This window comes from Prosopis cineraria, unplaced genomic scaffold, assembly GCF_029017545.1.
Source record: "Prosopis cineraria cultivar Desert tree isolate PC_DT_omini unplaced genomic scaffold, ASM2901754v1 PC10, whole genome shotgun sequence".
NCBI lineage: Eukaryota > Viridiplantae > Streptophyta > Magnoliopsida > Fabales > Fabaceae > Prosopis > Prosopis cineraria.
Genome location: NW_026555341.1, coordinates 10,280,917 through 10,303,300, shown reverse-complemented (window position 1 = coordinate 10,303,300; position 22,384 = coordinate 10,280,917). Strand labels below are relative to the sequence as shown.

General features: G+C 33.0%; 2 protein-coding genes across 4 annotated transcripts; both read left to right on the top strand.

Moving 5' to 3' along the window:
• The first annotated feature begins 3,398 nt into the window (after positions 1-3,398).
• Positions 3,399-15,006, top strand: LOC129322251 (probable sphingolipid transporter spinster homolog 2). 3 transcript variants are annotated; one of them, XM_054968431.1, is made up of 17 exons: positions 3,399-3,557; positions 4,458-4,589; positions 5,345-5,446; positions 6,592-6,696; positions 6,788-6,863; positions 6,960-7,034; positions 7,866-7,968; positions 8,056-8,121; positions 8,939-8,984; positions 9,299-9,390; positions 9,761-9,837; positions 9,977-10,090; positions 10,842-10,961; positions 12,417-12,545; positions 13,633-13,711; positions 14,477-14,610; positions 14,761-15,006. In XM_054968431.1, the coding sequence occupies exons 1-16, from the start codon at positions 3,499-3,501 to the stop codon at positions 14,587-14,589; spliced, it is 1,488 nt and encodes a 495-aa protein (XP_054824406.1). In that variant the 5' UTR covers positions 3,399-3,498; the 3' UTR covers positions 14,590-14,610; positions 14,761-15,006. The 3 variants fall into 3 exon arrangements, with proteins under 3 accessions (XP_054824406.1, XP_054824405.1, XP_054824407.1); XM_054968430.1 differs by having other exon boundaries at positions 14,477-15,006; XM_054968432.1 differs by having other exon boundaries at positions 3,501-3,633; positions 14,477-15,006.
• A 1,863-nt stretch (positions 15,007-16,869) lies between these two features.
• Positions 16,870-20,650, top strand: LOC129321654 (mitochondrial carnitine/acylcarnitine carrier-like protein). Its single transcript, XM_054967507.1, is given in 5 exon segments — positions 16,870-17,272; positions 17,688-17,828; positions 18,843-19,231; positions 19,733-19,757; positions 19,759-20,650. Coding segments are annotated over 3 exon segments (891 nt in total). The 5' UTR covers positions 16,870-17,272; positions 17,688-17,828; the 3' UTR covers positions 20,236-20,650.
• The last annotated feature ends 1,734 nt before the right edge of the window (positions 20,651-22,384 follow it).

Below are 22,384 nucleotides of genomic sequence, written 5' to 3'. Positions count from 1 at the left end.
TATCAACACCCATTTCTGGAACTTCATTTTCAAGTGGATCTAAACCTTCTTGACGAATTAAGTTGTGTAGGAGGCAACAAGCAATTATAACTCAGTTATGTGTTCGAACGGGATAAAATGATGCGCTTCTTAGTATAACCCACCTTAACTTCAAAATACCAAAACACCGCTCAATTACATTTCGTGCAGAAGAGTGTCTTATATTAAAGCACTCGTGTGCACTTCTAGGATGTCGCCCTTCTCTCCATTCACTTAAGTAGTATCTTTGTCCTCTATACGGTGCAAGAAATCCCTTACAGTTGGTGTACCCAGCATCAACCAAGTAATAGTGACCTTGTGGAACTCTCAAGCCATTCCTTCTACTTATGGCATCACAAAGAACTCGTCCATCTGCTGCAGACCCTTCCCACCCAGGCAAAACATATATAAAGAAACCATCTTGTGAGCAAACACCCAACCATTTGTAGTTATCTCTCCTTTCCTATTCCAGTATCTTGCCTTGTCGAGAGAAGGAACTCTTAACTTGATGTGAGTTCCATCCAAGGTGCCTAAACAATTCTATAAAATAGAAAAGTAAAAAAAAGTTAATACAAATTGTTCACACAACTTTCAAAATAATGATAAATACATAACATGTATGTTTACCTTAAACATATCTCCAAGTCTCATTATACTAGTAAGTACTGAGTTGAAATGCCTACTAATAGTTTCTCCCGATCTACCAAAGTTATGTTGTATTACTCTATTCTTCACATGATGTGCTAGTATGTGTAAAAACATGGCAACTTGTTCATCTACAAGCATGTTCTTACTAGGTTTAAGACCACCCATATCCGTTAGCATAGAACACAACTTATCAAATGTTGATCTATGCATTCTAAGTAAGTTGTAACAGGCTACCTCACTGTTAGACATTATTCTCTTTAGGTAAGATCTCTTAACAATAAAATCCATTTTGTAAGGTATATGTCTGATTCTTCATCTCCTTAGTATGATAGTCATACACATACAAATACAAAACGCATACATTGCCTCAGTCATGCTCATCCAGAAGAGAAACAAATGTAATAATATTCTCTCCTCAAATAGTGCCATAACTGTGTACTAATTATACAGATATATAAAAGATTAATATTTAACATATGTAATGGAATAAAAGTAATTAGTGGTTAACAATAAATCACAGTGATAACACTCTTCAAAAAAATAATAGATGAATTGTTGTGCAATACAAAAGTATAAAATAGTATTAGTATAGCAAATGATCAAGGACCTGTTTGATTTATTTTATTTTGCAATTAGTTTTTCTCCCCGATTGTTTTGTAATAATTTAGCCTAGAGACATTTTCCTATACCTTATGTTTCTTAACTTTGTCTTAATATCAAAACAAAACAAAACAAAAAACAAAGGAAAAAGCCTGTTTGATTTTTTTTCCCAAATCTTTTTCTATTATAAAATAAAAAATTAGATAAGTGTTTCAGATTTAAATATTTAAAAAAAATAAAAACATGTCTTAGAACAGTATCTTTATGTTATTTTTTTTAAAGCATGTTATTTATATTTGAATTCAAAACTATCATCAAGTATGGTTAATTATTATTATAAACATAAATTGACTTTTCAACTTTAAAACTGTCTTCACATTAACATAATTATAATTAGAGATTTTTTTTAAGTAGAAGAGGTGATGTGTGTGTCCAATAGGTCAAATAGATAATAAGTTATTAACAAATTGGTTAAAATATTGGAAAATTAAGTAGACAAATATTGTTTGATTGATTCAGAGCTGCTTCTTTTTTGTTGCTTCAAAATGCCGTTAAATATTTTATTAAGTGATTATGATATGGATATTCTATTCCCTCAAATTATGGACCACTTGTATACCTGATGATTTTAGGACTGAATATAATATATTTATTTTGAATATAAAAGAAAATGGCATCTCTTAATTATAAGGTAAACAAACCAAGGACATGTTGGAGAACAAAAAGAGCCTGTAATACAGACAAGCTAGACTTTTCAAATAGAGCTTAATATATGCAAATATATTTAAAAAATCACATAGTTAATACAAAGCTAAACAATATTTGATGCTGCTGAAAATGATAAGTAATGAAGTTGCTGAAAATGATAACATTTTTATATTGCACAGCAATTCATCTATTACAATTACAAAGCTAAACAAGATTTGATGCTCTGAAAATTTAATCTCAGCTTCAGAAAATGCATATTTCTTCTGGGAAAGCTACTTCATGCACTCAAATTCTTACAGGGAGTTCACCATGGAATTTACAACTACAGCATCCAATCATTTATGAAGGAGAGATCACCAAAAATAAGCATGCAAACAAACTAGAATATCTCAAAGGAAAAGTAAATCAATAAATCAATAAACATTTTTCAGTCCGTATTTCATTAGATCATTGAATCATATGAATAACAATCATTAATTTTGCTTGTATAATAAAGGAAAGATGGAGATGTACTTAATAATGAGTAGATGACAGCACTTAATTTATTCTTAAGGATTTTCTAACCCTATAATTTGTTGCCAAAAGAACTTACAATTTAAAAAAAAATGTAGTAGTTCTCTTATTCAACAAACTACAAAATAGAAAATAGTATCCTAAACTAGTAATACGAAGAGGAAAGGAAAAGACACTGAACTCACAATTGAATTTATGCCTAAATAAATGAAGAGAATGCCTATTAATTTCATGACACGTAGACTAAAGAAAATGAGATTGAGGTTGCCTAAACCCACAGTAGGTATGTACGCAATATCTGCCTCTCATTTACATTTTGTATTATTTCTTATACAATCGATTCTGTTTTCTTGACAGATGTAATAGGATTCTTGAAAGGGTTTGGCTCTTACAATTTCAGAAAATTTTAAAGATTATACAGATAAAAACCTGCAAACAATCATTTGTAAAGGAGAGATCACCAGAAAAGGAAAAGCCAAATACAAAGAAGATGGAAGAAGAAGATCGATGAAAGGGGAGGACGGAGCAACAGTATCTGAAAGCGCGATGAAGGAGATGGCGACAGGGCAGATCGATGGATGAGTCTCTTGTGGTGCCGATGGAGATGCGTTCGACTTGAGGTTTGCAATGCTGATGACTTTTATCACGGCAAAAACTCAACAGGGGCACTCTTGTCCAAAAAATATTATAACCATGGATAATATTGTCATGAAATATTGCAAAACCAGGTTTAATTTTTCAGTACCAGGTAAGATGTGGGTTTGTGTAATTTTATCTAAGTGGGTTTCAGCAAATCCAAATAAGAGCTAATACTTTATACCAAACACATTAAATTAGGCCTTATTCAATGCTAATGCCAAACCTAACCCTTTAATGCTACATACCAAACATGGCTTTAGAAATTAGCAAGTAGCAGCGCCTGACATAACGCAAAGACTGGGATTTTAAGCCTCTTCCGATTTCTTATTCAGAGTTGCCCAAATCCTGTGCTCCTTCCATCCAGGTGGTAAAATGGCGGATAACTCTCTCAGAAAGCGAGTTTCTTCTCTTTCATGGTTTACGCCTGAAAGGTACTTCTGTTTTGTCCCCCCTTTTTCCATCTCATTTCACTATCCAGGATTGTGAGGGTTGTGAATTAGCGGCAAAGTAAGTAATTTTCTTCTCTGTTTTAAGGACTTAAGAAACCTAATTTCGCGTTTGGTCCCCCTCCCCACCCCAAATTTATCTTGCCCTGTTGCGTCCTGGTCAGCTTCCCCCTAACTACTTACATGTTTGGTGGATTGTGAGGGGATTGCTGATTGAGCTGGAGAAGGGAAAAGTAAATTAAGAACCGACATAGACCTGGGGTTTACTTTGTTATTTTAGCTGACATTGTTAATGTTATCTACTGATATTCAGTTTTAAATTCTTCATCAGAAAAGAGAAGAAGTGGTTTTTGATCTGAATTAGATGTTTCCGGTAGTTATTGCCTTTGCTCGTGTTTTTGTGTGCCAGTTCTATGTATGGGATTCTAATATTTGTTGTCGAGGTCTTCCGTGACCGTGAGGCTCTAGAGATGTGAATAGTGAATATTGCGGTTTCGCTCTTGTGGATGAATCCCTTCTAACTAGTGATTTGAGAAACTGAAAATAAAATGGTGTTTTTAGAAAATTAGTATGTAAGTCAGTAAGAGAAGGATATTTGCAGTTTGGACTTGGTCTAGACGTGTTTAATGTCTCAAAATAGTATGATGTATTTTGGCACTTGGGATTACATGTATAATGGGGCGCTAAAACAGTGGAAGTTGCCTTTCCTAGCTGTCCATGTTTATACTATGGGAGCCAAGAAATTGAAAAACCTAGATATATGAAATTGTGAATATTTTAATTTCCAAAAGAAAATTTCCAATTTTATGCTATGTATTTTATGTAGACAAACCCTAATTATTCCTGTGTTTTTGTGAATGCTGATAAACTTTTCTCCTCTTTCAGGCTTCTTATTATATTTTGTGTCATTAATTTGATAAACTACGTGGATCGAGGAGCCATAGCGAGTAATGGTGTTAATGGAAGTCTAGAAACTTGTACTGACAGTGGGATTTGTACCTCGGGTAGCGGAATTCAGTAAGCTCTATTTGTACGCTTTGTTTACCATGTAAAGTTGTCAGGCTGTATTTATACATTGACACGGTTGCCAGAACCTCATCATTCATGTGAAATGTTCCTTGTTGGGGCCTAAAATATGGTTCCCAGACTTATGGGGCCTAAAATATACTTCTCTGAATTATGAAATAACATGTGAACACTTTGAGCTTATTGATTTTACTGATCATTGATGAATTTTTATAGTTTTATTTACTTATTTATAGATGTTCAGGTCAAATTTCAAACAATCGGAATCACAGTTGCATGGACCATTGAGATTTTCATCTTAACTGTTAATGACGTCAGTTGCCTGATCTTTGTAAAATTTGAGCTTGTAGTCTATAAAAGAGAATATGTGCAATCTGTACTCATATGAAGGAGACAGATAAAAACATTTGTGAATTACATAACCATTTTTCTTTCTGTAAATGTAAAACTGATAGAGGATTACGGCTTAAGGCTTTTGTACATATCATTGTTTAGTTTTTGTACCCAGGAGTTCATTATTGTAAAATAGGGTTGATATTGTTTGTACCTTCTTCATGTTATACCATATTCAGATACCACAACCATGTGCTAATGCAATATGTCTTTTTGTTCAAGTATTTTTTTTCCTGGTGCTTTTCAATTCAAGTTGCGGGTGTCACTGTTGTACATAATGCAAGTATATATTTTATTTTTACTTATTAATTGGTTTAGCATCATTTCAAGGTGGCCTGCTTCTTGCATTGCAGGGGGGATTTCAAGTTGAGCAATTTTCAAGATGGAATTCTGTCATCAGCATTTATGGTTGGGCTTCTGGTTGCTTCTCCTATATTTGCATCTCTGGCCAAAAGGTGAGCAACTTGATTCTTGACATCCAGCCTTGTAAGGTTTTTTCAACTTAATGAACATGCTATAACCTAATAAGATGAGATTTAGGTTATCTAAGGGGGAGATTTGGAAGCATGATGATTTATTGAACCATAAAGTTTCTCTCAAACCATGATATGCATTGGCTTTTCATGTGTTTGTGTATGTTATGTCATGTAGCACTTGCATGGGTCCTGCAGAAACTGCAGTCGTTTCATGTTAGCATGGGGTAGAAGTGCGCTTAGATAATTCATTCATTTAATTTCAACATCACGGCTCCTTTTTCTTGGACTTTGCATACTTAGCCCATATAATAAGATAATAATCATATGATAAGTTGTAGTTTCATGTGGATGCTAAGATTCCACTCTAAACAATCACCTCAAGGTTTAGGGTATTAGGTACAGGATCAAAAAAAGATCTAATCCCTTACACGGCCTCATGACAGAGTCCACATTTAAAATGATTAAGCTGATCATGAGAAGTGAATTCTACATTTGGGATAGTGTTCTGAAATCCAAATCCTTGTAAGTTGCATATCACTAAAAACAAGACCTTTCACTGATGACAAGGTTCAGCTATTGGACCTTGTAAATAGACATTTCTTGTACTCCTCCTTGCAGATTTGGTTATTATAATCAAGTGAAAGACAAGTGGCATGAGAATTCTATAAGTGATTGTCTGTTGCTCTACTTATACATTCATTTTTATGCTCATTGTTTTGATATGATTTATTTGTGCTTTTTAGGTCAAACTAATTATTAAGGAAATAGAGAGAAAGTCACCATTTGATATTTGTAATCTTGATTATGTAACACTGCAAGCTAGTCAATTATGGGGATTGATACCTGCTAAAAACAAGACAAGTTTCAGCATTTAGTCGTGCTTGGGTGACAAAAAAAAAACAAAGAAAGAAAGAAAGAAAAAAAGAAAGCACATTTGCTAGATGACATTAAAACTACACGCACAGGAAGGTGATAATATAAACCATATGTTTGGCTTTAGCAAATATATGATATATCCAGGTAGCTATGATGTGGGATTAGCTCTTAATTTCATTTTTGGAATCTCCTTGTTTTCCTTTAAATGGTATGTTGATTCGTGATCTACTTTGCTATTGTGTTTGCAGTCATAATCCATTTCGGCTAATTGGAGTTGGCTTATCTGTTTGGACATTTGCAGTAGCTGGCTGTGGTAGTTCCTTTGATTTTTGGTCTATTGTGATATGCCGCATGTAAGGGGGATTTTCAGTTCTTGCAAGGCACTGACAGAGTAGCATTTTCTTATAATAATTTTGAGTTAGAACGATGGCAATGGTTTTGTAGGCTAGTTGGTGTGGGTGAGGCATCCTTCATAAGTCTCGCGGCCCCATTTATAGACGATAATGCTCCTGTTGCACAGGTTTGTCTGGGCTTCCCCTCCCCCTTCAGGATTTGCTGAACTTATTAATCCATTGGAGAAAAGCTGCAGCTTTACAGAGTGCTTTATTGATTGCAGAAAACAGCATGGCTTGCTATGTTTTACATGTGTATACCAGCTGGGACTGCTTTGGGCTATGTTTATGGCGGTATTGTAAGTTTACTTGTTTATGGTTGTAATCTTGGGCTAAGTTTCATGCTTTGCTCAAGAGCCATTAACTAAGCTCAAACTTAATTTTTCTTGTATTAGCAATAATTTAACAAGAATGATATATTATGATTTATTAATTTCATTTTGCAATTTACCTGTCAAAATAATATAGCATGACCTATACACAATAGTAACTAATGCTCAGCTAAGTGCTCCAATATATCCAATATTCTTAAATTTGGCAATCATTGTTAACATTAAAGGTCTGAAGATTGAAAAGCCTATGAATAAGAATCTTGTCTGCAGCTTCTTCATAGTGTTGGCCTCATGATTTTTTCTTAACGGGAGCAGCAGTTTTGGATATACGGTGGGACTGAACAGCGCTGTTGCATGTTTAACTTTTTGTTTTTTCTATGTTTTGCTTTCCTATTATTTTGCTTTCTCGTCAGAATACCCAATCCTCCTCATTTGTCCCTTTCTTTTCTCTTAATAAAATGTTTTTTTTTCCACCAAAAAGGAAAAAAAAGATTGAATAGACAATGAGCACCTCATTCTACAAGTTATCCATCTGTTCAGCCATGCCAATTTTTACTGTTGTGTCAATTCATCCTGACCATGCACATCCATACAGCAATTGTATGATGCTGTGATTGTGGAAGATGGTGTGTGGTGAAAAATGTTGGGTACAGAAAATATTGTTATGATTCTCTTATACATTTTTTTTGTTCGAACTTGTCATATACTTGAATAACTTAGGTTCTACAATCATTCATTTGATGGCTTCCCTTTACTAGTGCATGAATGGGCAATATTTTGAATTGTAATCTTGTGTAGGTTGGAAGCCTTGTTAATTGGCGCTTTGCATTTTGGGGCGAGGCAATTTTGATGCTTCCTTTTCCTATTCTGGGTTTTGTAACTGAGCCTTTGCCATTGAGAGGTATGCATTTTTTTGTTTTTTAAATATTTGTAACGTGTTCCAGAATGTCAGGAATTCATGTTACTGATACATTATTTGATTATGCAGGCTTTGCTCCGATGGAATCCAGAGAGGCACTAGTATCTGTTGAAGCAGTTGCTCCAGAAACTGAAGGTATCACTGAACCCTAAAGTATTGCTTTGGTTGTAATATCTTTTGGCTGCCTTTTAGAGATCCTTAAACTCATCTTACCTTGGTGTTTTACATAATAGCAAGGTAAAATAAGACGTGTTAAAGCCCATTTATAGAGCATTAACTCTAAGCTTATCTTTAAAAGTAAATATTGTGAAATCCTGAGAATTAAATGCAAAGATTCTAGAATAATCTAAAAGATAGTCTACTATTATAAAAGATTACATTTATTCAAACCAAATCTTGATCTAAATCTAAGAGATGATTATAGTAAAACAAAAATCCTAAATCTAATAAATCCTATATCCCATCACAATGTCTTCAAGAAAACCAAACATAAAAATCCCTTGCAGTATCTCTGTTGAAAAGAGGATAGATAATGAGGTATCAATTACATTTAAAATAATACGTGAATTGCAGCCATTCATTGAGTTCAACAATATCTTCGAATCTTGTAATCTTGACAATTAAATATGTAGGTGTGTCCATGTTTCTGTTTCAACGTGTACTATCTGGTTTAGCATTATATCAGGGTTTTACCATATGCCTGGATTTTAGTGAACAGATATGTTATGGCAAGATCAGCACCTTGTAAATTCCAAATTTTTTTCTTGTTAAATTTGTCCTATAATTTCTTAACTCCAATTTTCATTTCAATCAAAAAACCTATGCTTATTATGTCACTTTTCCATTCAGGATAATTCTGTTCATAAGCTCCATATATTTGTTTCGATTATTATGGCCTTTTCATATGGTATTAAATAATGTTTATACTCAAAATCTGAGATTTCCCTTGTAGATGATGGCACACTTGCTGGGGGTCAAGCTTTTGTCACACAATCCAAGTGAGTGGCCCTTTTCGTTGATGCATTTTTTTTCCCAGTAGTTTCTATGGTTTCTTTTTCTCTTGCTAATGAAAAGATGGCTCGTATGGCCATTAACTTTTATACTGTAGTTAATCTTCCAGTTCATCTAGTAATACTTCATAGCATTTAAGGAAGTCCTTGTGAATCTACAAAAACCTTGATGATATGATCAAAATAGACTAGTGAACTTGTTGTTTCTCCTGATATTATGGCATATTAACCACCTCTATTATGAGATGGAGTGAAATCATATATGTGCCTATATGCCTCTACGATGGGTGATTTGTTGTCAGGTCAGCTTCAAAATTGTGGAATCAGTTCACCAGAATTGCTAATGACATGCAGACTCTTTTGCATGATCAAGTGTTTGTTGTAAATGTTCTAGGTACTTACTTATTCTTGACTCTTTCTCCCTATCTTATGAGAATTAACTTTTTTCCCCTTGTTTTATATTCTGAAATCCCATCTTCATCTTAACAATCTATAAAATTGAAACTTTTTTAAGTAGTTTTTGTCAACATTATTGCTTAATAAGTTGGAACTAATTTCAGTTTTGAGAAACTGGCATACTTAGTCAATTTGAAACTAATTAAATTCTTTTTTGAGACAATAATGGTTTATTTGTTGTCTAGTCTTTTGAGCTTATGTACTTTTCTTTTATGTTCCTTATTTGCTGTTCTGGGACTTCTTATCCTTGTTTTTTGTATTCCTCCTCCTTCTGTTAAATGATGTTAAAAATAGTTGTTGGTTTCCAGGCTACATATCATATAATTTTGTCATTGGAGCTTACTCATACTGGGGACCGAAAGCAGGATATAATATTTACCATATGGTATTGTCACTTGTAGCCCTTTTAATTTAGTTCTATTTCCTTTTCTTTTTCTGCTGTTACTTATATTTTCCCTTTCAATTCAATTTATTGCCTTGGTCTATAGGCAATGTTCTAGTTTGACTGATTTTTTTTTTGACAGGGTAATGCTGACTTGTTATTTGGAGGTATGACAGTTGTTTGTGGGATTTTGGGCACGTTAGCTGGAGGCTTGATTCTTGATAAGATGACTTCAACGATCTCTAATGCTTTCAAGGTATTGTTAAATTTCGTTTGCCTATAATGTGAAATATTGACCTGCCTGTCTACTTTTTATCCCCCACTTAAAACTCTATACTCGAGAAGAGGGCGAATCCCTTGATATCTGTAAATATAAAAAAGAAACAAGGAATTCAAGTCTTCTCATTAACAGTAACTTGATGACTACATAACTATAAGACATCGTTTACTTCAAAAGCACTTTTTGCTTTCTCCCAATTGATGCTTTTGATGCACAACTCCTTGGTTTTCAGCTGTTAGTCAACAATTTTAGAGATTTTCCTTTTTACATGAGTATTTGTAAACTATTACACATAAAAAGGTCCGTGTTTTTTTTTTTTTTAACCAAAACTCAGAGCTGTGTTCACTGGTGAATTTGTTGTCTTCTTGTTTTCTTCTGTTTCTGGTTATGATGACGTTCACATCTCCTGTGACTGTTATAACGACCCTTACTTTTAGGGTTAACATTTATGAAACTGAGGGTGCTTTATTTATCCGTCTAGACAACCTTCAAAGATTTGATTCTGCTAAATATAAATCCAGAAAAATCAGAAGTTAAATTTTAAATATCCTAGGCATCTTTCCCTTTGATTTAGCCAATGCTTTTAGAGACCATGTCCTTTGAGTTCCTTGTCATGGATCTTTAGTTAGCTTCAATTATGTCTAGGTCTTCATTGCATAATCATCTTTGGCTTTTTACATTTATTAAGTTGCCTAACTTCTTTGGGGTACATTTATTACTATTTCAGCTTCTTTCTGGAGCGACATTTCTTGGGGCAATATTTTGCTTGGGCGCATTTTGTTTTAAAAGCTTGTCAGGATTCTTGGTCCTTTTCACTATAGGTGAACTACTGATTTTTGCCACACAGGTAAAATATGCTATTTTATTAAGGGTTGACATGCTATTTCTCTTACATAATAGTTGTACGATATTTTTTTTGTACTGGATTGTGGTCTCAGATGCTTCACTTGAGGACTCGATAATTAGATTTAAGCTGATAATCTAGTCTCAGAACTTTCTCTTTTGCTTAATTTTACTTAATACCCCCTCTTCTTACCTTACATTTAAAAATTAAAATAAAACTCCATCAATTGTTAAATTCTTTAGAGATGCCGGTCTGTTGGTTAAAACAAACCAGTGTACACTGTCTTGTTGAATATTTTGCGTCGTTTAGATATGTGCAAATAGCCCTGTAGTAGATTTCCCCACAAACAACTTGTTTTTCTTTTTGGAATTCCACACTGTTGCATTCTTTGGATCTTAAGATGGTCTTTGATGGAGACTTGATAGCATGAGATGTCAAGTCTCACATTGAGCAGTATGGGATGCTCAACTGGGCATTTTAGTGAGTTGGTTCTCCTATCTCAACGGTTAGCTTGTGGGGTAGGGTTCCCCATCTTACCTAGGTACCCATTAATTGGTATCAAAGTTTGCTTATCAGTGGTTTTCGAGAGGACTATCCATGAAGGGTTCTGAGCTGTAGGAACCCGAGTTAAGTGCCATGGGATGCAACTGCTGAAACATCAGCTTTTCATGAGTGGCAAATTGATTGAGACTTGGTAGTATGGGATACTAAATCCCACATTGAGTAGTATGGGATGCTCAATGGAGTAGTTATGTAGGTTGGTTCTTCCATCTCAACCGCTAGCTTTTGGAGTAGGGTTCTCTATCCTATGTAGGTAACCATCAGTCTTCCTTAGTAGTTTGTACTTGGTAGAATATTTTAGGTTGTTTTGACTTCTTGCAGAATAGTTTTTGCTTAGTTCCTTCATTTACTTGTTATACTTAATTCAATTGTAGTTGTAAGCATATTTTAATGAATTTATGGTTCAAATGTTCATATTTAGCTTCTTTAATCCTCCATGTTACTGCTTCTTTAATCCTCCATGTTACATGCAGTGTCTCCAAAATTTTATCCTTTGATTCAATTAGTCGCACTAATATCTGCTTCCACCCTTGTTTATTTGTTTATTTTGAATTATCTCCTTGAATTAAATTCCTTCATTGACCAGGGAGATCAACCTCTTATTGAGCTTGATAATGCTTGAATCTGACCCAGTTAAATATAGCCATATAAAAAAAAAATCCTTCATTGACCCAAACAATTACAAAACACTTCAAGCGACACAATAAATAAAATGTCATAATCTTCTAGAATGGCTTCTTACACATTTCATGCGGTGATCCGCTGCTTTATGCATTTCATGTCGGTGATCCGCTGCTTTATGCTGGGTATGTTTTATTTTGTGTGTTGTTATAGTCTGTTACTTAGTTGGGGCTACTGCTTAAATATTTGGTTGATGACATACCATTACTTTTGCAGGCTCCTGTGAATTATATTTCCTTACATTGTGTAAAACCAAGTTTGAGGCCACTGTCTATGGCGATCTCCACTGTTTCAATCCATGTATTTGGAGATGTACCTTCCTCACCACTTGTTGGGATCCTGCAGGTGTTTACTGATGTTTTACTTAATACTTTGAATTGTTTGGTTACTTTCATATTTGGATGTTAACAGATTGCAGTTTAATTTGCTTAAATCATTTAGTTTGATCGGAATATCTTATTTATGCCCTGCAAATGTGCTTGAAGTATCTGTTTTCATATATAGCTCTGTTCTCTGTGAGACTAGTATATAATGTGAAAGCTGCAGAAAATAGCGCTTGATTCATAGGCTAGAGGAGAGGAATATAATTTAAATAAAATTTAGGGGAGGTTTCTCTAAATTCTAATTTATTTTCATTTTCTAATCTATGTGAGATTCGTATTATCAACTGCAGGAAAGTTGTTATTTTAAATGCTTAAGGGTCTGTTTGGATTTCAGTTGGGTATAATAGATTATGAAAATAATTGATTAAGTGATAGATTTTAATCATAATTGATTATGTTATAACGCAATGTGTTTGGATACTTTTTTTTTTAAATTGATTTTAACAGAATTAAAAATATTTGAATAATTTAATCAGAATCAATTTTAATTATATAAATTACTATATAATTTAATTCTTAAATATCAAACATTAATTTTTTGAGAATACAACATTTAAATTTTATTAAGGAAAAAAGGAGAGAAGGGAAGAGAGTTTAATTTTATTTTTATTAAATTATGTGCTTTATTTGTAATTTTTTTGTGGTCTTCTTTTGTAATTTTCTCCAACATTTTTTGATTAACTTCTGGTAAAAGCTCATTCCATCAGCTTCCGAAAAAACGCGCGTAATACGTCAGAATCGATTTTTGTTTTTTTCAGCCGTTTGGGTAATTTCATTTTAAAAATCAATTTCAGGCACAAAAATCGATTTTGAAGCCTAACCAAACGGGCACTAAACTGTCTTAAAAGATTGAAAAATGCTCTGTGTGTGCATCTCTATTAGCTTCTCCCTTTAATTTTAAAGTTTTAAACCCTTGGAGGACAGCTTATCAATGTGCTCCTTGAGTTTTGGTTGGAAAGACAGTGGAAATTCTAGAAACAACAGCTGTCTTTGACCATAGTTTCCATACAAGAATCTCTCTCAAGGTCATGTTGGATTTCCGTTCACAGGATCACATTCACAACTGGAGGAAGACAGCCCTTATTCTAACCTCCGTTTTCTTTCTGGCTTCTTTAATATGGTTCATCGGTGAGTGCCATGCAATTTTTTTTTGGTTATTTTCTGTTCTTAATTTTATATGGTAGTAAATGTTGAGCTTTGACGGGACAACAAGAGTATAAAGTTGGAGTAGCAAAGATGAGAATGTTGGGATAGATATGTTGATATACACGTAAAAACAAAATTCAAAATGAGTGAATATAGAAAAAAGTGTGGGTGTGGCACCTATTGAAGAAAAAATGATAAAAATCATGAGGTGATTCGAACATGTACAAAGGAGACCACAGGAGGCACCAGTGAAGAGAGTGGAACAGATGACTTTGAGCCTTATTAAGAAGAATAGAAGAAGACCGAAGAGAACACTTTTGGAGGTTGTTGAGCGAGATCTTTTAATTAATAATATTCCTAAAATTTAATAAATGATAGAGTATAATGGTGTCATATAATTCATGTAACCGACCCCACCTGGTAAGATAAGGCTGTTTGTTGTTGTATTTTCTGTTCTTAATTTCTCCAATATATGCGTCGAACTTGTGCTGACATTTAATTTATGGAGGCACAAGTTCTAGAGAATGAGTGAAAGATGTCAAAAGCCCTGCTCTAAATGGATCTGTAATTTGTCTGAAAATTAGTTTGGAAACTGATGAAATGACCTTGTGTTAATACCCAGAAAAACGATGTAACAACAATTTTGATAAAATTTCTGGTGGTATTTGTTGCTTGAGGACGGTTGCTACTATTTGTTGACTTTTTCCTTGTAGACAGAAGAGGGGTAATCCTATCTATTTTTTACAGGGATTTTTTTAAACAGTGTTGATCTATTCAGCGAAGAGGCTGACGAACACCCTGCTACATGTAGAAGAGACAAAATGAAGCCATTGCTTGAAGATGATTCCAGTGAACCCTAATGCGTCATGCATCCTTGAGAAGTAAAAAAAAAAAATATATATATATATATATTATTATGCTTATGAATGTCACATAACATGAGTTGATTGCCTTCGTGGTTGTGAATTTCATCTGACATGAGATGTGATTGCTTCTTGCTCATGTCAATCCGTTAAATTTGTGGGACGCAGAAAATGTGGGTGACGGAATTATCTTTATGGAAGGGCTATGGTAACATTACAGGTCGGGGACAATGGGCAATCAAGTGATGATGACAACTCTTGAAGTGTAAAATATACTGTTATGTCTGATAGGTGAGACGGAGGGAAGGGCAAGTCCCCGTAGTGTTAATATTTCTGTTGTTTAAAATGTATATACGAAACATGACGAGATATTTATATTATAAAAATGAAAATGTAAAGATGTATTCCTATTCTTGTTTGTTTGTTTTTATAATTTTATCTAAATCTCAAAGGGTTGAGAAGAAGGATTACGTTTAAACTGCCCCCTCCATTTTCTTCCTTCAAAAAAGATGAAAAAGAAAGGGAAAAAGGGGGGGTGGAAATTGGAAGACTTATTTAAGTTTTATATATTTAATGTATTTATTTTTAATTAAATTAAGAAGTTTAAAACCTTTAATTTTTGTGAAGTTTTCCTTTCTTTAATGTCTTTCTCCATTTTATTATTTTTTATAAAATATAAAATGTTTTTCTCACTTCCTTAAAAGGTAAATCTTATAAAATATATAGATTTCAATTTCAGATGGTTTAAATTTTAAATCAAGATATGAATCTTTTAAAGTTTGTTTATTTTATAACAAACTTTTATTATTAATATTATTAATACATTAAATTTATTTATTTTGATTTAATTGGATAGAAATGCATTAAATATATCAAATTAAATATACAAGTCTAGCCTTTATTATTATTATTATTATTACTGCTACACATTGGTGTACGTGTATTCTTATTGGCAAGATTTTAAAAAGATTTATGTATTTAGTTTTATATATTTAATATATATATATATATATATTCAATCAAATTGCATAAATGGATATTAATGTTAATTAAATTAACAATAGGTATTTATTATAAAATAAATTATTTATAAAAAATTTATATATTTTGATTTAATTGGAAACAAACATATGTATATAAGGTTGAGCATATAAATTTTTTCCATTCTAAAATCAAGCTAGTTATTAAACCAATTAAAATATTAATTTAAAGATAAATGTTTAAAATTGTACTTGAACCATGATCAAATCAATTATAATCAAAGTATTTTATTAAATTGGGTCAAAACATTGATTTAACAATTTAACCAAGTAGGTTGACATGGATCTCTATGCAATGTCTAGAGGCAATTTTATTAGAAGAACAACTAGGCATTAATATATATATATATATATATATATCTCCTAGTCAGGACTCAAATATTAGTTTATCATATTATGAGGGGCTAATTGCTTCTATTTAATCTTTTTTTTTTTGGTTACCTATATATACACGCTATTGAAGGCATTTATATTCAAAGTATTGTTAAACATCAAATGTAGATGTCTTTTTAACAAGAATTTAAATATTGTTTTGTTATATCATGAAGGGTTAGTTTTATTTACAAAACCCAACTTTTATTGAAAGTTTAATTTAATTTTTGTTGCTGGCAAGCTATCCTATTTAAACCTTTTGGTTTGATAAGACTTTAGGTGGACTGCTGCTTCGTGGTTTGCCTTTGGAAGCCATGTGGGACTCCAGCGCGGAAGCTCCATCTTCTTTCACTTCTTTTACTAACTTCTTTGAAGGACTTCATAACTTTTTTTAATAACATATATTTTATATTGGTATCTCATATTATTTATCTACATTTTTATTTTAGTAAAACGTTTTAAATTTTAATTTATATTTATCTCTAAAAATAAAAATACTTGATGATATTTAAAAAGAGGTTAAAAATCTGTTTAAATTGATCTTTGAAGGTTTTCTTTATTTTTGTAACTTTTTCTTGATATGTGAACAAATATTTCATATTTGTACGGTAACTATTTGTTTATATATTTAAAACAAAATGCATGAAATTTTAATTTCAATTTGGCTTTAAGAAAAAAGGTTGAAACGTAGTTATACTAAGCAGAATATAATTAATGACTTCTTGAGAAATTCCATTTCTAATTGACTACGAAAGCAGACTCAATTGGAATGGCGAACCGTGAAGTGCGAAGCGCATTTCCTTAAAATAAAAAACCGTGAGGCAGTAGCGTAGCGCCCAGCCGCCCAGTGGTTGCTCGTGGTCTAATAAAAAAAGAAGACAAAGGACATGCCATATCTATCAATAATTTATCTCTAGCTTTGTTGAATTAATTAAGGTCATCATTAGCAGTGGTCCACATTATACCCCCTCGACATCGTCAGCATTTGAAGTAAACTTGGTTGTTTCTTCTTCAGTTCTGAGCGATCTTCCTTCCTCTCTGCTTCTGTGTTTCCAAATTCCTGTTGGCTTTTGTTTATATTTACAAAACCCCATTTCCGAGTTTCACCTGCAATCCTTAATCTTGTGAGCTTTTTGCTTAATCATCCTGTCTTTTTTTTTTTTCAACGTCATACTGTGATTTCGGGAATAGTTCTCTTGCAAAGGCGTTGGATATTCAGTTTGGTTCCCTTTGTTCCTTCAAGTTCTTTGGGAGCTACCAAAAGTTTGGTAAGATTCTAAACTTTTGATCAAAAGCGCCTTTTTACAGAATTTGCTGGCCTTTTGTCTGCTTATAGTGAGTTTGTGGTATAATTTCGTCATGCTTCATTGATCGCATTTATTGGAAATCAGTGAACAATTCCTCAGTTATTCTTAATATTTCAGTCGGTAGGATCGTATTTCGTCACAATGTGGACATGTATATACCACATTTGCAATTTGAGACCTCAAGCAGGAAAAGGAATCAGCTTTATCTTGTGCTATGGTTTTCAATCCCCCATAGTTTGTTCTTGTTAGATGCATACCTTTTTTTAAGGTTTAAGAACAAACAAATACAGTGCAGTACGGTGGATTCATGTTATTCTAAACTCAATATTTATTGTCCATTTGCTGGAGTTGTATTTGATAGATTGCCTATGGTTAGGTATCATTTTGGGGGTGTATCCTGAGACCTCGAACTGTGTTCCATAGCTTATCTCATTTGCTGGTTTTGTACGTATTGCTGAGTATTTTTCTTTTCTGAGAATTGGGGCTGGTGATGATCTGAAATTGTGGCAGTTTAGAGGTAACAACAAGTCTAAATTATCTCCTTTTTTTTTTTTACTGTTAGCTATTTCTTAGGGTATGGATTTTCAACATTTTGAATTGTATGGCAGGTTTCTAATATTTTTTTCATAGAGAGAAGTTTATATGAATTGTGTCCTCGGACAAAGGTTAGGGTAGGTCTCATCGCTTAAACAGTTTTTACAAATCTATTTATATATTATCCACCAACAAGTTGCTTACCCAAATGCTCCTTGGGTTGTGATATTATGAACCCTTCAGAGAATCCTTGTGGTGGACCCTAAATAAGTTGGATCAATTTTATTTACTTGCATTTAGGAAATTAATTTTGTCAGTTTTGGATAATTTCTGAGGCATTGTATGATTTCTTTTACCTTTCGTTTCAAATTGATGCCTTCTAGAAGTATGTTCTGAACATATGAAAGATACAAAACAAAGTAAAGAATCAAGTTTGTTGTTAAACGTTATTGAGGAGTTATGTAATTGCTAAGATATATAGCTTCTGTGCTCATATAAAAGAGAGGGAAGTTTTTGTGCATCTAAGTCACCGCTCTTGTCAATTGTCACAGTATCAGACAAAGACCAGAATGGAAGAATCAGCTGCGACGAAATCATTTGACTTGTGTTTGTAGTCTGAAATTACTAATGCCAGCATTTTTCCTTGTGAAATTTATCTTTCTTTTGGGGTGAATTGTTTTCCCTGGTAAAGATATATTCCTTCAACTTCCATCTCGGTATTATATGAGCTTGAAACTTTGACAATTATATTTGTTCTGGTGCTAGGCTGCTAATGCCTGTATCAAATATGTTTGTAATTTCTCTCATTCATTGTGTAAATGGCCTACTAGCTTACACCATGACATGTTCATATTAATTGCGCTTCATCATATTTTTCCCTCCCCAAGAGACTGAGTTAGGCTGGTAAAAGGAAATGGCATAACTTCTTTTCAACCTATGTTCAATCATCTGAATAAATACCAGAATTTCCATAAACATTGGAGTTCCAATATTGCAGATGGATGTAGCCAAGGACCTTACTGCTGGCACATTTGGAGGTGTAGCACAATTATTATGTGGACACCCTTTTGACACCATCAAGGTCAAGCTCCAAAGCCAGCCTGCACCACTTCCTGGGCAGCTTCCCAAGTATTCTGGTGCTATTGATGCTGTCAAGAAGACATTAGCTGCTGAAGGTCCCAGGGGGTTATACAAAGGTATGGGTGCGCCACTTGCCACAGTAGCAGCATTTAATGCTGTCCTGTTCTCGGCCAGGGGACAAATGGAGGCCTTATTGAGGTCCCATCCTGGTGCTCCCCTTACTGTCAAACAGCAGGCTGTTTGTGGAGCTGGTGCTGGAATTGTAGTTTCCATTCTAGCTTGCCCCACTGAACTCATTAAATGCAGGTCAGTGATCAATCACCCTTCTGAAGTCATTTTCTACAGAGAAAATTTCTTTTGGTAGTAGTATTGATCTATATGAAATTTTTGGACCAAATTGATCATAAACATAATTAGACTTGTCAGACATATTTTTTTTCCTTTGTGATCTGCTTCTGACATGTTTTTATGTCTTCCATGGTTGGATTGATCTACAAGTAATCACCTACATTTAGTTCCAAGTTCAAGGTTTTCTTTTCTTTCTTGTCTGTTTCTCTTTGAAGCATTTACAAGATGAGATTAAACATAGAAGTTCGTCCTTTCAATTCAAGTTTATCATCAACATACCCGCTGCCTCCTTGACTTTTACTCAGAATTAGATTGTTGGTTCATGCTTTGCTTGTATTTTAAAGCAAACCCCATTACTTATAGCTCAAAAATAATGTGGCTTCCTATAGATTTTATATTATATAATAATACAAATATATAGATATCTTGATCCTCTAATAATTGGGCTTTCCTCTTCAGGTTGCAAGCACAAAGTGTTCTTGCAAGGTTCTGGTACAGCTGTTGCGGCTGTCAAGTATGGAGGACCCATGGATGTGGCTAGGCAAGTTTTAAGATCCGAAGGGGGAGTGAGAGGTCTATTCAAGGGCATGGTTCCAACAATGGCGCGTGAAGTACCGGGAAATGCCGTTATGTTTGGTGTATATGAAGCAACAAAGCAGGTGCTAGCAGGGGGTTCTGATACATCTAGGCTAAGTAGAGGCTCCTTGATTGCTGCCGGAGGCTTGGCTGGAGCTTCAGTGTGGTTTGCTGTTTACCCAACTGATGTGGTTAAGAGTGTGATTCAAGTTGATGATTATAGAAACCCCAAGTTTTTTGGTTCCATTGATGCTTTCAGCAAGATTTTGGCTTCAGAAGGGTTAAAAGGTCTTTACAAGGGCTTTGGTCCTGCAATAGCTCGAAGTGTTCCAGCAAATGCAGCTTGCTTCTTGGCTTATGAGATGACCAGATCAGCCCTGGGTTGATTTATCTTTGTTAATGACACATTGTTTCAAGCAATCATTCTTTTATAGGTGATTATGTTATATTAATGTTGGTCCTTGGGAGATAAGAGGAAGAATCTATATATTTTACGCGGAGAATTTGGGAAATATTTGAGGACTCTGGATGTTACTCTCATACTAACAAGGGTGTGGAAACAGAGAGGTTGAGAGAGTTGTTTATGTTTGGATTGTTGGAAGGTTTCCAAGGGGGAGAGTCTACCACAAATAAGTAAAACTACTTTCCGTCAAGACATGGACGGAAAGGTTCAAGTCTCTATGAAAAGGTAAATTTTTGGACAAGATTAACCTTGTCAAAATTGCTTCATTCCCATTTTACCGTTTGGCTTAATTATTTTATTCAGTGTTTAATACATGAAGATATAACCTGTTCATCCAATCCACGTTGCTTGAAATTTTTTGCTACAACGGATTATACACGTTTTGCTACATTAATGGAAACAGGTTATATAATGTTTTATTATGAATTATGCCCCCTTCCCCCCAAAAATAAATTGTAGTTAACTTGTAGTTGGTGGGAATTATGTTAAATAATTTAATTTTTTAAATTAGTCCCTGAAATAAATATATAGTAGAAAATATAATTATTAAATGTTATTTGAATATAGTTTATTTCTTTAAATTGGACTAGATTATTGAATATATTTAGTTTTCTTGGCTATATTTTTTTGAATGACTTGACTATGTTTGGAGAATCGATAAGATTTGGGTTTTCATATCTTTAATTAGTTTTTAGTCCGTCGTTACATTTTATTTCATTCATACCAAACATGGAAAACCTACTTTCCACCATTTTTTCTAATCACACCAAACAAGATTTGAGCCTTATTTTAAATTTAAAAAATGATAATTAAGTCTTAAAAAGTTAAATTAATGACAATTAAGTCTTAAATAAAATTTTAAAAAAAAGTTATAAATATTGATTCAGAATGTTACAAACGAAAGTTCATGTTGCAATTCAAAAGTTATATTTAATATTTGAATATTTGTTTATAATTAAAACTCTTAAATTTATAATTATTTATATGGATATTTTTAACTTATTTTTTAAAAATCTAACTATCATATATTTATTTAACATTATGGGACTTAAAATCTATCCTGTATCTCCCCGGACACAATCATAACTAGAATGTGTCAGCCGATGACAATCTCGAGCTTTCAACAGTCCCTAAATTAACTTACAAATTGCTGAGTCTACCGAATCTTCAAGAAGTGATTATTATAAAGATGTGATATGTCCAATAATTGAGCTTAATGCATTGTTTATTGTAACCTTCCATCGCTCCATCGCAACTCGTAATCAAGTTTAATAATTGATTTTGTCTTTATTTTGAAAAATATAAGAGAGCCAATTAAGTTGGAAGACATTAACATACATGCGCAAGGTATAAATAATATCATTTCAAGTGAATTTTAATTTTAGTCATGCTTTTAATTCATATCCATCTTTTGTCTTTCGTGCTACATAAAGTGATAATATATAGATTCATTCATTTCATGTTCCTTTTAAATTTTTCGTTTTATAAGGTATATCAATATTATGTGCATGCTTTGTGCCTTGTGCTCTTAACATGTTTATATGCCAATTCATGATTTGTTTCCCCAACAAATTTTATTAAATGGTATTGTCTATTTTAAAAAATGAAAACTAAATTGCATATTCAGTAAAATAACATGTTGCATCAATCCTGGTGAGATAATATTTTCTAACTTATACATAGACATAAAACAGCTTTAACTATTTATGTATCAAAAATTTTTCCATCTTTCCACTTGTTCCCTTAATTAATACTCATCTTTTTCTTAGCTTAACTTTACAGTAGGCCAAGTTTTTTATTCATTTATTAGGAGCATTTTTTTCTCAAAAAAAGATATTGATAATATTACTTTTTTAAAAACTTAAATTATTTTTTTATATATATAACAACACACATATTCCAATTTTTTTAAAAAAATAATTATCCAAAGAGGAGGAGGAGGAGGATTAGCATATATTACCTCCGTCCAAAATTATAAAATATTTTTTGAGAAGATTTAGTATCATAAAATATAAGATATTTTGATAAAAATAAAATTTTACTCTCTCTATTTTAAATTATAAAACATTTTT

What these genes read in the sequence shown, in the direction of transcription:
- LOC129322251 (XM_054968431.1), top strand. Translation starts at nt 3,499, where the DNA reads ATGGCGGATAACTCTCTCAGAAAGCGAGTTTCTTCTCTTTCATGGTTT. An exon ending in AGTTGCTCCAGAAACTGAAG is followed by an intron (nt 8,122 to 8,938) that starts GTATCACTGAAC and finishes TTTCCCTTGTAG; the next exon opens with ATGATGGCACACTTGCTGGG. An exon ending in CGATCTCTAATGCTTTCAAG is followed by an intron (nt 10,091 to 10,841) that starts GTATTGTTAAAT and finishes TTACTATTTCAG; the next exon opens with CTTCTTTCTGGAGCGACATT.